At 51.5% G+C, this 19,411-nt stretch overlaps 1 protein-coding gene across 7 annotated transcripts in view; it reads right to left on the bottom strand.

The window, feature by feature from the left end:
- Nucleotides 1-1,332: 1,332 nt before the first annotated feature.
- The window catches only part of Septin4 (septin 4), a 23,722-nt gene continuing 5,643 nt past the window's right edge, over nucleotides 1,333-19,411 (bottom strand). The window contains exons 1-12 of one of the 7 annotated variants that reach the window (XM_021213892.2): nucleotides 13,269-13,416; nucleotides 8,293-8,589; nucleotides 7,894-7,987; nucleotides 7,419-7,505; nucleotides 6,650-6,773; nucleotides 3,015-3,149; nucleotides 2,783-2,900; nucleotides 2,592-2,693; nucleotides 2,306-2,402; nucleotides 2,055-2,217; nucleotides 1,818-1,917; nucleotides 1,333-1,557 (exon numbers count right to left, since the gene is read on the bottom strand). In XM_021213892.2, coding sequence (XP_021069551.1) covers nucleotides 1,498-1,557; nucleotides 1,818-1,917; nucleotides 2,055-2,217; nucleotides 2,306-2,402; nucleotides 2,592-2,693; nucleotides 2,783-2,900; nucleotides 3,015-3,149; nucleotides 6,650-6,773; nucleotides 7,419-7,505; nucleotides 7,894-7,987; nucleotides 8,293-8,589; nucleotides 13,269-13,271 — 1,380 coding nt within the window. In that variant the 5' untranslated portion in view covers nucleotides 13,272-13,416 and the 3' untranslated portion in view covers nucleotides 1,333-1,497. Of the gene's footprint in view, nucleotides 1,558-1,817; nucleotides 1,918-2,054; nucleotides 2,218-2,305; nucleotides 2,403-2,591; nucleotides 2,694-2,782; nucleotides 2,901-3,014; nucleotides 3,150-6,649; nucleotides 6,774-7,418; nucleotides 7,506-7,893; nucleotides 7,988-8,292; nucleotides 8,590-10,586; nucleotides 10,763-13,268; nucleotides 13,417-19,411 lie in introns of those variants that run through there. The other 6 variants (XM_021213890.2, XM_029545956.1, XM_021213893.2 and 3 more) reach the window with 6 other exon arrangements.

Raw genomic sequence — 19,411 nt, 5'->3', positions numbered from 1 at the left:
TACGGCGGCCCGTCGCCTACTGGTAGCGCAATTGGAGGGCGGGACATTGCAGGGAATGGTAGCAGTCACTTCCGGTGACGACCCCGCCCTAGAGGTAGTTCTCAGATGACCTCGCGGTAGCTCCGCGTTTTAACCTAGTGGTGTTTCTGGTTTGCTCCAGTAATGCGAGAAAGGAAGCCGGCTAGGAAAAGGGAAGGTCCCTTCCCAACCTCTCAGTTCCATCACTCTCGCGTTTCATCCCCCGGTCGATGGAAAAGAAAATCCTTCTGGATTTTTTTTTTTTTTTTTTTTTGGTCTGCGAAAGAGCTGGGTTCGGGAACTGCTGAAGCCACAGGAATGGAAAACTTGAATGACCCTCCTAGAAGGAAGGTGCTCTCGTACTGGCAGCGCTGGCGGCTCCCTTTGCGTGTCTGGACTAGTTCTTAACGATCTCCGATTGTTGACGACCGATCAACCTTGCCGTCCTTCGAGACCTGCATTGCCGCCAGTCCAGTGTCTCTCAGCCCAGAGAGAAAAACTGGGTCTGACTGCCATTAGCTAGCTGCGGCTTCTTAGTCTGTAAAAGGGGTAGAGGGACAAGACTGAAGCGTCTGGAGCCAGCACCGGGACGGAGGTCACCAGTAACGCTGGAGGTCTCCGTGATCCGCGCCACTACTAACCAAACAGAAGTGGCAAAGATTGCGATTCTCGGCGGATAGTCCGAGTCCTGGAGTGGGTCTAGGCCCTGAGATACTAGGCTAGTGTCCTCACGTCTTGGTTTATGAAGTACTGGAACTTCTAGTAGTTACTAAGTCATAGGGAAACAGAAATCTCCTGAGTTCACTGCTTTAGTTCCAGGGTCTAGAACCCTGGTCTAACCTAGCGCATGCATGATGCTGAGCTCCTTGGGGACGATGGCATTTTGTTTTTCCCTGTGTCCCAGCACTTTAATTACAGGACCTTCAGCATTTGTTCAGCGCTGTACCACAAGCTTCCTGGAATTTAGAGCTTAATTCTGCATATCTAGTTACCCAAATCTGGGGAAACCCGGAAGTCAGAGGTTGCCAGGTAGTTAATACCTTGTTCTTCCCAAGAGCAGCTACAAAATGAAGGCATTGCATATGGGAAACATGGAGGCTTGAGGCTCAGAAAGTGGAGTCAGAGTAGAAATGGTCAATACGAAGGATAGGACAAGCTATGTTGTAAGCCGAGTGAACTCTATAAGCGAAAGGGAAATTTCTCCCTTTCTGTTTCCTACTAAAAGCCAGAAACCAATACCCCTTTCCATCAGCCTTTCAAACTAGTCATAGGAGCTATGTTTCCAGGAAATGGTAAAAATACAGAGACACCTGAAGCCACATAATAGGTTAGTTTATTTCCTCTGAGTCTCTGAGAAGTCAGCAGGGATATAAGGCGAACTGGTAGGAGCTGCGGGGGGTCCTGAGCACTGCTGATGCAGGGAATAGAGGCTGGCATGGGCAGGAAGAAGAAATTTAAATATTCAGGTCCAAAAGCCGGTTAGTGAGTCTCCTTCATCTGTCTTTGGATTTTGTGTAGCATCTCCTGCATCCGCCGCAGCTGAAATAGGCACATACATCAATACAAGATGTTTGATAGGAAGAATCTTACTGTATTGGAGAAGTGTCCCCAGATTCTAATCCCTTGAGTCTGAGGCTTTGGTGGCCCTTATGTATGATGGAAATGGCAGAACCACTCAGCATCCCACCTTTGTACCAGAGCATAGGATAGGTCCTTCTATTCCCAAGCCAAGAGATAATGAGGCTTATCAAACAAACAGAGGACTTCCCAGACTGACATCCGCATCGTATTACTCTCACCTCTTCATCTTTCTCCCGGATTAGCTTCTCAGTTTCTGGATCTGTCCCTGGTGGGACAGCAGGGATAGGGAAGTCAGTACCACTCTCTCTTGTCAGTTTGCTGAAGGGAGGGGGAAAGGAGGGTAGTAAGGTTGGGGAGACCCCAGCACCAACTTGAGTGAAGCCTGGGGCCTGCAGAGTAATAAGGGGAGGACTTGGGATTCCCCTGGCCAGCTTTGTCCTGGCTCCTGGTCATACTTGCGATTCCGTTCCTTCACTACTAGCCGGGTCATGCTCTGGATGCACTGTGCCCTGTAGTTCTCATAGTGTGTCTCTCGGGTCACATCCTTTAGGTCCTGCATGTGGGTACGCACCAGCATTGTCCTCAGCTTGACAAAGTCGCAGTGACTTGGGTTTTCCACTGCATAGCAAGGCTAGGAGTCAGCCAGGGTCAGAGGTAAAGAGCTCCTAAGGGCAAGGGGATTCTGGTCCCAAGCTCAGAGCTTTACCTTCCACGATGCCCCACGGGTAGAGGCGGCCTCGAACTCTCCGCCCCCTGGCTTCTACCACAGTGTTGCTGCCAATCACCGCAAATGGGATGCTTTCCTAAGAGAAGTTACAGTGGCCTGTCAGCATCCTTGTTCTCTCCCCTGTCCCTTTCCACTTGGGTCTTCTGCTTTGCTCTAAGATGACAGGGTCCTCTTCCACCCCAACAGTCTGTCCTTGTATAGAATTCTCCCCTCTTCTGCTCAGCAGAAACAAGATAGAGAGGGGGTTGCCCTAGGGTGGCCCCACCTTTAGGGCTTGGTCCTGTAATTTGAAGTCCTCGTCCTCATCTGAATCACAATCTGGGAACTGATAGATCTTGATTCCAAAGTGCTCAATCTCCTCCCGGATCTGGCAAACAGATGAGGGGTCCACAGTTCTGGGTACCCCATCCTTTCTAGAAGCCCACCTGACCCCCTCCCTCCACTAGCCTCCCTCACTTTGCATTTCTTTCGGTCCACTTCAGGAGGCGTCAGTGTGTCTGCCTTAGCCAAGATAGGCACAATGTTGACCCGCTGATGCAGGGCCTTCATGAATTCAACATCCAATGGCCGGAGCCTGGGGAACAGGAATCAGTGACCACCCGCTAGTGGTAGCCCTGCCCTGTGGTTCTCTCGGCCTGTTCCCTTAGTAGACCCCAGTGGTACCAGGAGCCTCGGGCTCAGACCATACCCATGGCCAAACGGTGAGATGAAGTACAGGCAGCAGTGCACCCTGTTGTCTTGGATGTTCTTGCGATTCAGGCCACTCTCATCTCGGAAATACTGCTCAAATTGCTGGTCGATGTATTCGGCCACAGGCTTCCAGCTGGGGCAAGGAGAGACAAGCAGAGAGACTGTGGGAGTGGGGGCTGCCTGGGAAAGTCTGGCCTGAGCCATGTTTTGCTTTCCTACTTGTCCAGGGAAATACCTGAGTAGGAGGATTTCGTGTCTTGAGAGAAAGTTACACGGCTACACAGGTAGTTTAATAAATACTAGTTCGAGGAGCAAAAGGGACTGGGGGTGACCAGGCAAAGGAGGGTAGCCAAGGGGCAGCAGGTGGCACCAGTTAGACACCAGCCTCAGAGCCTCTGCCTCTCTGGACTGTACAGACATAAGAATGTTACTCCACAGTCATCCACCATGAAGCAGTGCTCCAGTCAACCTTGAGATCCACATATTTCATTATCCCAAGATAACTGAGCTCAGACACTGCCATTCTAACATCATAGTGCCCGGGAGTGCCTCACATGTGCCACCAGGCACGGAAAACAGCACGCAGCTGATGAGAGCCCTCACTTGCTAAGAATGCTTGCCCCACCAGACGAATGGGCAATCCCAGGAACACAGGTGAAGGGAGAAAACTGGTTTCACAGTGTTTTTCTCTCATCTCCATGGGCATGCCCCGGCACAAACACACCATGCACCCTGACAGTACATTTATAAACTATAGCACAAAAAAAAAAAAAAAATGTGTATCACTTAATAGGGATGACAAATGGCTGTCACTTCATTCACTATAATGCACTATAATGTATGCTTTCTACTTATGAAAAATGTTTATTGTAAAACAACTGCTGTTAGGCCAACAGCAGCCTCATTTGTCTATGTTTGGTCTCTTGTCCCTTGAGAGATCATGTCCAGTAAGGGATCTACAACATCTGGCTCTGTGTTATTAGACTCTGTGATGTTCATTCGATGATGAAATCACCTAATGATGTGTTTCTCCAAGTCTGTCCCCACAGTTAAACAGTGCTCCCCTCCCCGTGTGTGTGTGTATGTGTGTGTACATGTGTATATGTGCATGTGCACCTTTGTGTGTATGTGCATATGTGTCTGCATGTATGTGTGTGTGTGCATGCATGTTTTAAAGAACTTCACTTTTCAGGCCTTTGCTCTTGTGTTAACTAGTTTAATGATCACTGCTGTGACATCAGCACTTTGAGCTCAGCACTCTCATTTTATACATAAAGAAATTAAATGGGAATCCTCTGAGAGACTTCTTCTAGATCCCTTAGCTAGTAAATTCTCCACCACTTTGTGACTGACGCCCAGCTCAGCGTCAGTAACTGCACATGACCTGACCCACCCATTCCTTATCTGACCAACACAACTTGCTACAAAATGGCTCTCCCTCCCTCTGCTCCCCCACTCCTACCAGGGTGTATGCCTCCAGGGATGAGCATATCTGTTCTGCATCCCTAAAAATGTCCGCCTTTGCATATGTTTGTGTTCCATTTATTCCTCCTAGCTGACTAACTTAGTATCTATGGAGGTACACTATAAACAGTATAGTAAAATTATCTGGGAACTATTATTACCGAAAGGGAATTCTTACTGAAATGGAAATTATTTATTAAAAGGAAAAGGAGGGGCTGGTGAGATGGCTCAGTGGGTAAGAGCACCCGGCTGCTCTTCCGAAGGTCCGGAGTTCAAATCCCAGCAACCACATGGTGGCTCACAACCATCCGTAACAAGATCTGACGCCCTCTTCTGGAGTGTCTGAAGACAGCTACAGTGTACTTACATATAATAAANAAANAAATCTTTAAAAAAAAAAAAAAAAAGGAAAAGGAGGCAAGCGGGTTGAAAGCGGTACCTTCTCCAGTGGAAAGCAGGTACTAGTTGGGATTGGAATTTCTGGACAAGCTGTCTGCTGAGACATACTGCTAGAGCAGGAAAGATGTGACAACATGGTCATCTTCAGTCCATCCAAAACACTGATGGAAACCACAAGACCATGACCCACAAACTAGCACCATGCTGGAGCATAAACGTCAGCGATGGCCACTCAGTCAAGGCTCACACAAGGTTGACGCTGAGCCAGTTCTCTGTGAGGACAGCCACATGGCGTGATGATGAAGCAGGTGATGAGGGTTTAGAAAGGCCTGTGAGGGTCCGGTTAGTCAGTAAGACAGGGTTAGCACCATGGATACACAGCCTGTGCAGTCACACAGGAATCTGCACTCAGGAAGGCCACGCTTGGTCTGATGTTCTTCTGCTATCATATTGAAATTCTTAAAATTACAAACACGGGAACCCACAAAGCTTGTTGCTGGCCCTGCAGTTCCCATTGCTAAAATGCATAGGTGTCATTCTGGGTTGTTTTCAGATCGAAGAGATGATATAGAAATAGCTGAATTTGTTGTTGTTGTTGTTGTTGTTTAGGGGGCTTAATTGTTTGTTTTTGTGTTCCATGAGGAGAGAGACTGCAACCATCTGCTCAAGATCATGCAGTTACTAAGCCAAGAGCTGTGCTCTTAGTACTATCTGCCCAATCCCTTCGTCAAGCATCCTGCCCTTTTCTCCTGCCTTTTTGGTTCATTGCCTGCACCAACTCACTTAGGCATGACCATTACCTGAGCATTTCTCTAGTACATGGAAAAAAAAAAGCTAAGGTATGTGCTTGTGTAATGCATCTGTCAAAACTACCTTCCTTTTGTTAGGTAGTCTGAAAGCCGCCTGGAGTTCCTTCCTTTTCTTCTTCCTTCCACCCCTCCCTTAGCTTTTTTTTTTTTTTTTTTTTTTTTTGAGACAGAATCTCATATAAGTCAGGCTTCATGGTTGAGACTGGCCCTGCCTGCAGCTCCCGTGTGCTGGTGCTGGGCTGACAATGGTGCACCACGGTGCCGCCCGGCATTCCCTTACTGGTTCCCTCCCCTCCCTGCTCTCTTGCTTCCCTTTCCTTCACGCCTCCCTTCCTCTCCTCTTGTACAAGATCTTTTTGCAGCATCTAAAATAATAACTGTGGGAAAGAAAGGAGGAGGGACGGTGGTGTTCACGCTCATGGATGGGCATCTGATGGGCATTTGCTCTTTTGAGGCTCTTCACTGGTCTGAGTCCTCACATCATAGAGCTATGTGCACAGTAATGCTCACATCATAGAGCTATATGCACAGTAATGCATGCTTGCAGGCCCAACACTTGGGAGGCTAATGCGAGAGAGAACTACTGAGCTCAAGGCTAGACTGAGTTACACAGTGAGTCCCAGGCTCTACAGCAAGAGACCCTAATCTTTGAAAAATTCATGTGAGATGCTGCAAGGCAGATCTCTGAAGTCAAGGCCTGCCCAGCCCCCATAGTGAGCTCCAGGCCCGCTGGGGCTACATAGTAAGAGTGTGTCTCAAAGGTAAACAAAATCATCCATCCCAGGCCCTCTCCTCTCAGAGAGACGGCTGTCCGGCTAAAGGAACCCAGCTGTCCAATAAGGTCACTGGCCTCTTCGTCCTAGCAACTATGACTATGTCTGTGACCGAGTGTGACCTGTGTAGATGCATGCAGTTTGTGGGTGGGACAAGGGCAGCTGGGGCTGTGCTTGGTCAGACATACCACTCTGTGTTGTTGACTGCATCCCCAAACCCCGGAGTGTCCACAATGGTGAGCCGCAGCCTCACTCCCTTCTCTTCTATATCCACCGCATGCTTAGTAATCTCCACGGTTTGCATGATCCGCTCTGGAAAAGAGGGAAACTGAGGCAAGGACAAGGGCGTGGTCTTGCCCAGTCTTCCCCTGCATCCCCCCCAAAAAAGCCCCCCCCCCAGCTAGCTTTGCTGCCCAGGCAGCCTCCCTTTCCACCCCCCAGGCGCCTGAGGGCCTGTTCCCTGGGAACCAGCAAAAAACACATTTCCCAACACAGGAAATGCCGGTGGCTGTTGGCTCTGGCCCCAGCCTCTTCTCTACTCCAGGCTTTTTTCTTGGATTCCTGGAATCCTTTAGGGGTCAGAAACTCATACAAAGATCAGGATTCTGGTCCCTGCCCTGCCTCTGCACCCAAATCTTTTTATGCGCCTCCCCCCCCCCCAAGATAGGGTAGCCTTGGCTGGCCTTGAACTCTCTCTGTAGACCAGACTGGCCTGGAATTCACTGTGATCTGCCTGCCTCTGCCTCCTGAGTTCTGGAATTAAAGGCATGTGCCACCATGCATGCCCAGCACAGGACCCAGATCTTTAGGGAGCTGGCTGGTGAACTTGCCAGGCTCCAGATAGGTCTAGGGAAAGAAGCCATAGATGTCTCCAGGAAGCCCGGGGCTCCCAGCATGCCAAGGAGGGCCCCATCTCCAGCACCTGTGGGGAGTTCAATTTCTCCCTCCTTTCCTTACCTTCAGCGCCGAGCAGTTTCCGATCCCGGTACAAATCAGTGAGGAAGAGGCTGTTGACAAGAGTGGATTTACCCAGACCAGATTCTCCTGGTGGGAGAGAAGACAGAGGCACCAACTCAGAAGGTAAGGTTCACCTGATCGAGATCTGGGACAAGATGCCGCCTTGCCAATGGCAGCCAGAGCAGCCAAAGCATGGGATTTCAGAGCTGGAGACGTGTACAGCCTTCTTGATTGAATGAAGCCAAGAGACTGCCCAAGGTAGCGGGGGGGGGGGGGAGATTCTAGAAAACTGTTAGTCATGAGCATCTTCTCCACCTGAATCTGCATTTTTGGCCAGGCTTTACATGACTTTGTAAAGCAGGACAGAGTCCTCTGTTGTTCATTCTTTCCTTCCCTGTGCACTCTTCAGACCCACACACATATCAAAGGCACCATATCAAACACCCATGCCCACCCCAGCCTCCACCCTTCTTACCTGCCACCATGAGTGTGAAGTCGAAGCCTTTCTTCACAGACTTCCTGTGGACTTGATTGGGGAGGGTTGCAAAGCCCACATACTCCTTGTCATCCTAGTGGACAGGAGACACAATGCATCAGTGAGAAGCAGCTCCGTCACCAGCCTTCCTCTTCTCTTCTGGGTCTCTGCCTCATCATCTGAGGCCTCTGGACTGGTCTTCAGTCCCCACTGTTACTTTGAGTTTCCAAGGCCTTCAAGGCAGAAACCCCCGAGCTGGGGCTGATGCGGAACAGAAAGGTCCCCCTGACACATCTAATGCACAGGCCCACACACCTACCCCAGGCTCTCTTCCTGCCCTCCCCAGGGTCTTTCAGCACCCACCCCACTGAGTGGCAAAGGCGGGGCTGGAGTCTCTACCTCAGAGGAATCATAAGGATCAAGCTTGCCCCATGGACTGCGGGGCCTGGCGGAAGGGCTGAGAGGGGCTGGGGCACTGAAGTACTGCTGACTGTCAGAGGTCTGGGGCCACAAGGAGCCTCTAAACTCCACGTCATCATCACAGAGGTCTGGGCTCTGGGGCCTTGGCTCCAAGATCTGGGGCCTGGCCACCCTTGTCTTGGACTCCGCTGAGTGGTAGGGTTCGCTTCCTGGGAAATCCTTCACGAACTTGCTCAGCTCAGCATCATCACTGCTGTCCTCCAGGAAGTGCTTGATCTGGGGGTTGGGGTAGAGGAGGCGGGAATGGCAGAAGAGGGCAGGATGGGAAGATGGAGGCAAAAGACAGAAGGTGAAAAGGAAAGAAGGAAAAGTACGTGTGGTTAAAAGAGACAGCAGCAACGCCAGAGGCCGTGCTCGCACCTAGCCCAGCACACGCCTGCTCACTAGCCTCCCCGGGCCAAGAGACTGGAAAGGGCTTCAGACTCCAGCCCTGCAAAGCCCTGTTCTCCTAGCAGGTCATCACCAAGGCTGCCACTGCTGGAGGTCTGTCTGCCCTAGTCAGGGGCAAGCAGCGGTTCCAGAAGCAAGCAAAGAAATCGGACTGAGGAAGAGGAGGAGGAGAGAGAGGAGCTGGAGAAGAGGACAAAGACTGAGTATGCTGCTCAAGAGGTGTGCAGACTCAGAAGAGGATGGGACACTGATGGGCAGGTTGGGGACAGGGGGCTTGTCCTCCAGGTAAATTAAAAGGCAGCGGACGGCTCAGAGCCTGTCACTGCTGGTCAGGGATCTGGGGACCAGGCGTGCTGCCCAGGCTTTAGGTCCACTGACCCTACGTTTACTCTAGCTGATGAACCATGCCCAACACTGGCCTAAAGCCCGGCACTGGAGAGTAACCTTCCTCAGCCCTGTGGATGCTAAATACGGAGGGCAGCCAGGAACAGTCAGGTGAAAGAGGATGAAGGAAACACTGAAAAGGCCTGGGAAGGCTGAAGTATGGCTAGACCTCCCTCTGTAAACCTGCAACATACACTGGCAGTGCCATCTGGGGGAGGGACCCCTTAGTTGCCTGTATGCCCTTTCCCTGAACTCAGCAGTACAGGAAAGGTTACAGCCTCATCTAGGAACCACAAATGTGGGGTGCTGAGAAAAGACCAGGCTGGCTTCCCTGCAGAGGCCTGTTCTATCCTCGTCATAGAAGTCAAATGGTTTCCCCTACTCTTACCCTTAGCTCCCCCATAGCCATAAGCTTCATAAGAGTTCCCTCTCCTTTCGGGGGTCAGCATTCTTTGTGGGGTGCCTGGCAGTGCTGGGCTCATCTCTGCCTCACAATACCCACGTGCCACCCCCCAGACAATGGACAAGGGCCAGCTGCAGAGGCTGAGTCACCCTCTGGGGATTGGCCAAGCCAGCGGGGTTACCCTGGACCACTGTGAAGTCTCAGCCAAAGAGGTAAGGTGGCCACGGCCTCCCTGCATAGATAGCATCATTTTATGAAGGTCAGAAGTGAAAGGGACAGACATGCATCAGGGTTATGCTAGAAGAGACAGAGAAGGGGAGGTTAGAAGGGAGAGCCTTGGATGACTCTTGTATGACACCTGCTCATCATCAGTCTTCAGAGGTTGCTTGGATGGGAGTGAGGAAACTAGAACCAGCATTGGACCCTAGTGCCCCCAAGAGGCTGTGCTAAGGCAAGGCTGACTACGGCTCCCCGTGCCCATCACATCTGAGGGCCAATAGGTTAACCATACAACCCTGTTTATGCTTGTCGGCCTAGCAGAAGGGTTAGCTGTTGCCCCTTTCACTCTCTAGTGCTCCGGCTTGGCCAGATTCATTATACAGCAGCAGAGAAAGGCTGGAGTGGCTCTTGTTGTCTGGCAGTTAATGAGTCTGGGTACTTCTGGAAATTCTCCCTGCACCACCCCCATGGTGACCCAAAAGTTGATCTGGGGGTCTTGATAAGCATTTTTGACAAGACTGCGTTCTCTCTGGGGCACCGAAGGCTGGGAAGCACTAATGGAAATCCCAAGCCTGCAGAGTCTTCCGGCAGAGCTACAAGGATCTCAGCACCACCATCTTCCCTGCCAGACCTGATGGTACCTCAGCATGGAGAAGGCCAAAGGACTCCAGACAAGGAGTTTAAGGCACTAGGCTCTTTGCCCATCTATCTATCCACCTCCTCCAGCTTTGCCAGGGACCAGCCCTGAGCCCCTATGCCCGTCAGTGCCAAGTGGAAGACCACTTAGGTCTACCCATCTCCCCAAGCACCACCTTACCCCAGCTTCCTCGGGGACAGAGTTCCCTTGCCATCCCAGTGAATGGTCCATGCCCCACACTTGAGACCCCTGTCAGCAAACTCTAGGTCTAACTTTATCTCCAGGCAAAGGTCCTCACACAGAAACAGGCTTCTCTTGATGCTCCTGCTGTCATCCGGCTTCCTGGTTTGTTCCTCCCCCCTTTTTCTTCGACCCTACTCTGTCTCTGTGGAATGTTCTTCTCCACCCCCCCCCCCCCCCTCCCCTCCCCTCCCCTCCCCTCCCCTCCCCTGGGCTCCCACCCTCCAAGGACGGCTCAGCTGCATCGGGGTCAGTTAGAGCCTCTGCAGCTCCCTCCTCCTCTGATTGGCTGTCCCATGCCGCCTGCCTGCTTCCTACCCTGGTGGGCACAGCACCAACCTCCCAACAAGTCTGCAGCACCGGCTTGATCCAGTTTAGCTTCTCCTGTTAACCCCTAAGGACACTGACTCCTGCTTGAGGTCTGGGACATAGATCTCTAAGGTGACTCTCGGCCCATCAGTATATAGCGAAGGCCAACCAAGGAACTTATGTCCAAAGATACCAGTCCCTTCCATCTTGTACTTTAAGCAACGCTAAAAGAGGGTGGGAATGCCCGATAATGCCCTGCACACAGGTTCCATGGGAATGGCCCCACACGTCTTCCCAGGTATCCCATTGTTTTTCCTGAACCAGAAGCTGCTGCTGTTTCAGTGTCCAGGAAACTGCTGCTTGCTTTCTCTGCAGGGAACTCCAGGCACAGAGGGGTCTTTTGCTCCATGGATTCCGGCCATCGGCCATCCAAAGACACATGACCTCTCTACTCGCAAAGTCCTATGTCCCACTACCTTATCTTTCCCACAAAATCAGTAGAGCACTTGGTCTCTAAGGAGCATGGGTTCAAAGCAAAGGAGGCTGGCATTCCAGAGACCAGTGGAGGGTCTTAGTGGAGGTATAGAGATGGCGCAACCAGTAGGAGTCAGGAGGCCAGCATTCCTGCTTGGGGCAGAAATACCCTTTATGAGCCTGAATAGTGACTTAGTTTTAGGGCTTTAACAACGCCATTGTCTTTCCTTTCTCCCAGGACAGCTGAGGAGAGAGAGCACTCCCAAGTAACCAACACCTCAAGCTGTTTTGATGCTGAAGTTTGTCTCAAGTCACACACTGGTCATTAATAGTGCCCTGTCATTCTTTTCATGTGGAAATTCAAACTTGCTCTTCAGCTGGAGGTCTCTGCACTTATTTCCAAAGGAACCAGGGTACTGACCTTCTCCATTGGCAAGACACAACACAGAGGAGTGTGGCCTGACATGAACCAGTCAGCCCAAGCATTTGGCTGGTTGTGCGTGCAGAGGTCTGATACTGGACATTGGGGTCGTGCTGGGTATCTTTAGCTAGAAAAGAGCAGGGTGGCCTCAGCCAAGCTGAAAGCCCAAAAGACCTCAATTGAACTGAACTTTGTGTGTGGCAGAAAAAGCCCCCCTGGTTCCTGCTGGGTTTAGCACTGGGGATAATCAGTACTGCCCCGGGCGTCTATCTTAGAACAATCAGTCTGTCCATCTCCCATGTGGGCAGAAGGTTGGGGAACTGGGATGAGGACAAGCACAACTTGGCCTCTCCCAGGAACCCCCTTCTGAGTAGGTCACAGGGTCACTAACACTTCCTGGCCAAAACTTGGGCCTCTGCCTAGACACAGCTTGAGAGCCGAAAGGCCGAAAGGGTGGCCTTTCCAGACCCGAAAGCTTCTGATTCCACGGGGCCCGAGAGTTCCCTCTTGGCAGCTGCTCACAGCTAACATCCTGCCCTGTGGGCTGATCACCAATCCCCTCCTGCTGTAAACAGCTTGTGTCTCCCCATGCAGAAGGCAAGGTCTGGAAGAATAGTGTGGTGTGTGGCTCGGAAGCCCCGACCCCCACAACACGGTGTCTCTGGCAGGACAACAGCAGAGGAGCTGATATCCTCAGAGACAAGGGTGAAAACTTTTATCTGGGGTTACAGCTTTTCTTCTCACAGGCAGGTGGCAGAAATGAGTCTCCCGCCCCTCACCCCCAACCACCAACCCCCACACACTGCAGAAGGACCTAGTTGCAGGGACGGGGTAGATGCAGCAGGAAGAATGTTTCCCATGGTTCTGGACCGGGAGGCAAAGGGATAGAGCTGATCACGCCCCTGCACAATAGGCTACTGGACTTGCCTCTTCCTCTCTGAGAAAGGTCCAGGGTATGTGGGTCATTCTGTCATCATCCCTTTTAGAGAGGCTGGCCATGTTTACGGATTTCCTCTGTGTTTTCCAAAGGAAGTTGGTGCTGGTCTCTGCACCCCAGGTAGGTCATCCAGGTAACACAGCTAATTCGGGCATGGGGCGGGGACCCCCTACCATCCTCATCAGTGCGGTCCTCTCCAGCACTAGAGACTACCAGCAGGCACCTCCCACAAAACTGACCTAGTCCTTCCTCCAAGACCTTGGGCAGCACCCTGGGGGTCGCGGCCGGCTCAAAGCAGCTCTGCTCAGAAGGAATAACTTGAGAATGGCAACACAGCGCCTAGCGCCAGCAGTGCCTTTCTGAACCGGGAGCCGGGGACAGTACCTCCCGCCCTGCCCAGCCAGGGCTGCAGCGCCGAGTGTCCCCTCGGAGCAGCCCCGGAGTGGCAGGCCCTGCGTTTCCGGCTGTCCTCTCTCCTTACCATGGTTGCAGCCCGAGTCGGGCCAGCTCCTCCTGGACAGCGCCCCAGCCACCCGTGGTGCGAGCTGCGCACCGACCTCGTTGCACCGCGGGGCCCCCACTAGCCTTGCAAGAGTGCGGTCCGCTGGTGGCAGGGTGGGGCGGGGCTAGTCGGGCCTGGGGCGGGGCCTGTACCTCTGCAGCCGCGACGGGTGCCTGCGTGAGCTTCTCCTGAAGCCCAGGGCTGCACCGGGCAACTGCTTTTTTTCTAGAATAGTCTCTCCAGGCATCCCTGGAAGAGAGGCTGCCTTTGCACCGGGAGGGCGAGTTGTGCCAAGAGTTGGAGAGAGAGCATTAGTTACCTCCTGGAGATTCAACAAGGATTTAGGGGAGTGAGCTGACTGAACATCCAAGTTACTCATTGCTCATACCCACACTACACCTCCTATGAGGGAAATGTCAGACATTCCCCGCCTCCACTCAAGCTGTGAAAAAGACACAGGTTAGCGGCAGGTTCCTTTTGTTCAAGACCCCAGATTAAAGATTAAAGAGGATTTGCTGCATAAATTATCCAGAGATCATCTGCTGGTTGGGTGGAATGAAGAGGCAGAACTGCCCTAAGAGGGAAGGGGTAGCCTTGCCTGGGGCAAAGCAGAGGGCCTCTGGAAAGGCCAGCAGAGCCTAACCGGCAAGGCAGGCCATGCCTCCGACAGGCAAATGAAATGCAGTCAGAGCAGCTCTAGGAGCATTAGAAGGTCAGAAGGGTCAGAGCAGCAGCTAGCTAAAGGTAGATTCTTGGGAACGGGGAGTTGAGAAGGGATTTCCTGAGTTGAGTAGGGTCTGAACTGGTCAGGCTCCTGAGGAAGTTTCCAGAAACATGTCCCTCCCTGACCCCCCAAAAGCCCTTCCCCAAGGGCAGGTTGATTGACTGGCCTTGCCTGAATATGCTTCAGGCAAAGCTAAGCCCTACAGCTATCACCCTCGCAGTACAAGTGCTGGCCAGCAAGCTGAGGAGGAGCCTGTCTAGTTGGGAGACCTCAGGCAACTCACTTCACCTCAAGGACCCACTTTCCATCCCCTGAAATTAAGGGGACAAAACTAGATGGCTTCTAAGTTTCTAACTGTTCCTTCTGGCTTTCCAAACATGGATGCACTGTGAGTGGAGGCTGTGCTGTATGCTTCTATAGGCCTTAGAGGCAGATGGGAACAAGGCACAAGTTTAGCCACGAAGGGTCTCTGAGGCATGTGGTGGGGGGCCTGCAAGCTCGGCTTCAGTGAGGGACCCCCTGAGGCTATTCATAGGCTCTAGACAAAGGTCTGTGGAAGACAGGAGCTCTCAAGCTACACCCAGAAAAACTAAGACACAAAAGAGGAAATCCAGTGCTGTTGGAAGTCTACGGTAGCAGCAGCCTGCAGTGGCTGTACCATCTGAGTGTCAACCTTGGGCTACACACGTTCCCCCCCCCTGCCCCCGCCGGGTCACCAGCACACACCTGAAAGATGCATCATCAGTAAGACACATCAGTCCTTCTAGTCATGTGGATGGGAGTGGACAAATCTGCATCAAAGAAAACAGACCCCAGGGCGGATGTAGCTTGTCTATAAAGTGCTGGAAGACCTGAACTTGATCTTCAGAATCCATATAAAAAGCTGGGTGTGATGGCCTACTGTAATCCCAGCACGAATGTAAAGACTGGTGGATTTCTGGAGTTCACTGGCTGGCCAGCTCCAGGACCCAGTGAGAGAGCCTCTCTGAAAACAAGGTGGCCACTGTCCCGAGAAACAACACCCAAGGCTGAACTCTGCCTGGTTTCCACAGGTACACATGTGTATATATATGCCTGCATTCGTGTAAGGCAAGGTCAGCAGGCCTGACCACAAAGTCTTGTTTTCCTTTACTATCCAATCCTAAGCCGGAAGCCATTCTGAGTGTAGACCCAGAACCATCTCAAAAGGCAGCTCCACTAGTTTCTTTCTCTTCAGCTGTGGCTAGACTCCCCCAGCTCTCCAGAACCACCTGCTGCTCAAGGTCCAGAGACCCACATGTCCTGAGGCATGCTGGAGCCAGCTTGCCTTGACAAAAGCCCCAAGAGAAAGAAAGAAGCCTTAGAGCATCAAACTCTGATCCCGCCAAACAGCGTGGGTCCCAGAGGTACACAGTCAGTCCCCTTCTAACTCTGGTACTAAAACATGCTGGCTGAAATAACAGCTGAAGCTAGGCTAAGCCATCCCTTTCCCACAGGCCGTATGTCCCATGGCAACAATGTCTATTGAAAAGTCCCTTGATCTTCCTGGGCTCCTGCTTCCCTCACTGAAGGAAACTGGATCTCCCCACCACCACCACCACACACATAATTTCTGGCTCTTTCTCTGTATTGATCAGGGCAGGATCCAGATCCAGCCCCTCTTGCATGAATCACTGATGTGAGCACCCGTCCTACCTCCCGGGGTCTGGTGTGGAGACCCACTTTGACTTAACCCCTTTCATCTCAATCAACTCTGGGTCTCCCTTGAAATTAATCATCCAGAGAGGTAGCCACTGGTATCCTCAACGATTGCCTGAGCACTGCTAGCATGGAGAGCCAAACATCTGAGGAACAGATAGCATGGCACAGCGCGGATCCCATCACTCCCTGAGAAACTCAAGCCAGCAATCCCAGCCATAGCCTGACACCCACAGTCCTCTAGAGATGGGGTGCATGGCACAGTAATTTTTGTAAGGACCAAGCCAGGACCTAAGTTCAAGTCCAAGATATGGAATGATTACACCGGAAGTCAGTATTTCAGCTCTGTATGATAAGCAAAAGGCCACGATTGTGCCTCTCGGTAGCCATTTCTCATAAGTGGTTCAAGAACCAGTAGTGTCTCCTTTCTGCCACAAAGGAATGACTTACTAATTGATGATACAGTCAAGAGCTCTGGTGGAGCCAAAGTGCTGGGGTGTGTCTTTCAAGGAAAACTCAGTAAGTGTACAGAAGCAGAAACAGAACTCCCTTAAGCCCACCCCCACTCCCCCTCACACACATGCACACCCCCAGCTGCTGCCTCAAGTTCCACATTCCTGGAACAGGCCTGAGATGTGGGTGTCACCTGCTATGTGGCTACACACAGAGAGCAGCTCTGAAGCTCAAAAGGTGCTAGAGGCCAACCATTTCGATAAAGAAGGAACTTCCATCACAGGAGGTCCAGGTGGGAAGGGCCTGGCATGCCTTCTGACACCATCACTCTTTGACCTGTCTGACTCTCCTAGCTTCCTGGCCTCTCTTTAAATACCTCCTCAGCTTCTAAGGGCATGGACTCAGTACCCTGCAGTCAGTGGAAACTGATGTACCAAGGTATTCCCCCACCCCGGCTGATCGCTTCTGTGCAAGGAGGCTAGCTGACTCATTTCACTAGACTTTGTCCTTGGATGTCCACACCCTTTCAAGTGACCTGTCTGTATACAGTTCTCTCCCAAATTAAGCAACCCCCCCCCCCCATGGGGCTGGAATGTGTCTTCCATTTTAACCTCTGCTGACTTCTATCCTGGGAATAGAGAATCTGTCATGTGATGGTAACAGGGCCCTGCCACCAGGAGCTGGCTAATCAATACGCACCGGCTAAAACAGTGCACAAATTAATTTTCCGTTCTGGTGTTAGTGTACAGGCTAGCCTTCGGGGCCCTGACTTCACTGACCCGGCACACGTCCTTCCTTCTGTCTGCTCTCAGCCTCTTCACTCACATGAGATGAGAAGGCGTGACTGTTGCTCTCAGGAATATGCTTCCCTTTACCGTTCCTGACATTCTGAAATGCTGAGAACTTACTTCACAGGAAGATGCGGCTACAGAGGCGTGTCTGTACCACACTGTGGGGCAGTAGAATGGGATATCCCTTAGTGTTTTCAGCTTTGACAAACAAGCTCAGACCCTCAGTTTCTTCATCCGTGAAACAGGAAAAAATGTCTATGCCACAGGTTGCTAGCAAGATTCAGTAACATGAGAAGGTAAAGCCACTAAAATGAACAGTAGCTGTTATGTCTGCAAATGAGGACATTATCAACACCAACCCAGCTGCTGCCAACTGTGGCTATTTCAAATGTTTTCCCTCCAGAGGATTAGGAGTGCCCATGTGTGGATGGGTACAGAGAATGGGAGAATGCCGGAGTAACGCCTTAAAGTGACTCTGAAATATGCTACTTGCTGCTGCCTGTGGGGTCAGCTTTCCGGGTCTTGGTCTTAGACCGACCAACACAAATTCCCAAGAACAGCTACTACAGAGACTCTTAGGTGACTTTTGACGATGGAGGCTGAACCAAGGAAGAGTCTGGCCCTACCAGGTCAAGTCTGAGTGCTGGGGCTTCTCTCAGGAACTAAGAGACATTGCTCACATTCTGTTCCCCTCCTCCGAGCCGCTGTCCACCCTTGAGGAGCAGCTGTCTTTCTGCCCCCCCCCCTCCCAGCAGCTGAACCCAAGGCAGCTGAGCAGAGAGTGAAGGGACACGGCGGGCTCTGCTGATCATGACAGCGGTCTTCTGGCTGAACAGCTTCAGGGTGGCTTCTGGGCTGAAGAGGTTTCTTCCTCGCTTCCTCACTCAAGTTGGCCTCCTGGAGCCAACCTTCTGCTGCCTTTCTCCTCACTTAAAGCCATCACCTCAAACATCACTAAAATACTCTAAGTCAAAGAACTGGAAATGGAGTCCAGTCGGGAGAGCAGTTAGCTCTTCAGGGTCCACTGATGGGGTTGCGGAGGTCTGCAGATGTAACTTGATGAGTAAGAGCTCTTCCAGACCCAGGTTCGATTCCCATTGCTAACATCGTGGCTCACAGCTGTAGGTAGCTCCAGGTCCAGTGATCGGATTCCTTTTTCTGGTTTCCCGGGGTACCAGGTACAAATGTGGGACACTGACCCACATCATTCCAGACAAAAATACCCACACACATAAATTAGGTAAACAAAAAAGAGAAACATATACTAGGAAGCCCAAGATGTGTGTGCCTGTGTGGGGTTATTTTGACAACAGAAAACTAAGGAAGTTTAGCTGCTTCAGTCCCACCTTCAAAGCCAAGAAGGAGTCACATTTTCCTGCCCTTATTACAATACAGTTAAGAGCCAGCGGCCCAGGTCTTAAGTGAGGCTGGGAAATCTGTCTCTCGACTCCATATCCAGAGGCTGGCGTTAAAATAGACCAGTCCACAACTTTTGGGTTGTCCGGGACTAACGAGGGCTCATCAGAAGCAGGACTTTCAATAATAAACCCTAAGGTCAATCTACCCTGTCCCCACATTAGCAAGTCATGGCCAGAGGTCACCAGCTGCTCATCCTGCTCCAGCAGTGGCTGCCCATGATAGGTACAAATGACCGATGTGCCACCTGACGGAGAAGAGGCTGTGAAAGGCCTTTGGAGGTACCCTGCCTCATGTTCACCCACATTGCTCTATGCTTCCACAATTAGTCTCTCAACCACCAGCTAGAGAGCTGTCCTAAACCTGTGGGTCGGGAGGGGTTACCTAAGACTATCGGGAATCACGGATATTTACACTACAATTCATAACAGTAGCAAAAGTAGTTATAAAACAACGACAAAAATAATCTTATAGTTGGGGGCCACTACAACATGAAGAACTGTATTAAAGGGCCACAGCATTAGGAAGCTTGAGGACTGCTTGATACAAGGCAAGAGGACTGGGGCAAGTGGGAAAGAGAGTTCCCAGGATTCCTTTCAAATAGTTCGCATTGTAGGATTCTGAACCTCCTCCATGAATGCAGACACTCCTGGGTTCCTAAGAGGCCAGGGGTTTTCCTTTGTAAATAAGGTGCCTCAGAGCAGAGCTCCCCCAGGCTTCAGAGGGCAACAGGAATCTGACAACCCTCTCCTTCAGGGATCAAATGACATGTGACCCTGAAGACATTTCAAGTCGGCCTTGGATACCACTGAGATGGCCTCCTCTGCTAACTGCCCTAATTTCTAGCATTGGTGTCTTGCATAATTGATAGATGCAGAAAGAAGAAAACGACCTCATCCTCTGGTCGCCCGAGAAGTCGCATACAGAGGCCAGGGGGTCCCGTATCCTGTAGGCAAGTACCCCTGCCCGTCAGAGGCATCGCAGCCGTCTCATTTCCAGAAATCCCCGGGCCAAAGGAGAAGGCAGTTTCTCTGACCCACTTCTTTTTTTTTTTTTTTTTT

Source organism: Mus pahari, chromosome 14 (assembly GCF_900095145.1).
Source record: "Mus pahari chromosome 14, PAHARI_EIJ_v1.1, whole genome shotgun sequence".
NCBI classification, from domain to species: domain Eukaryota; kingdom Metazoa; phylum Chordata; class Mammalia; order Rodentia; family Muridae; genus Mus; species Mus pahari.
Note: the sequence above shows the minus strand (reverse complement) of the source record. Positions and strands in the feature narration are given on the sequence as shown.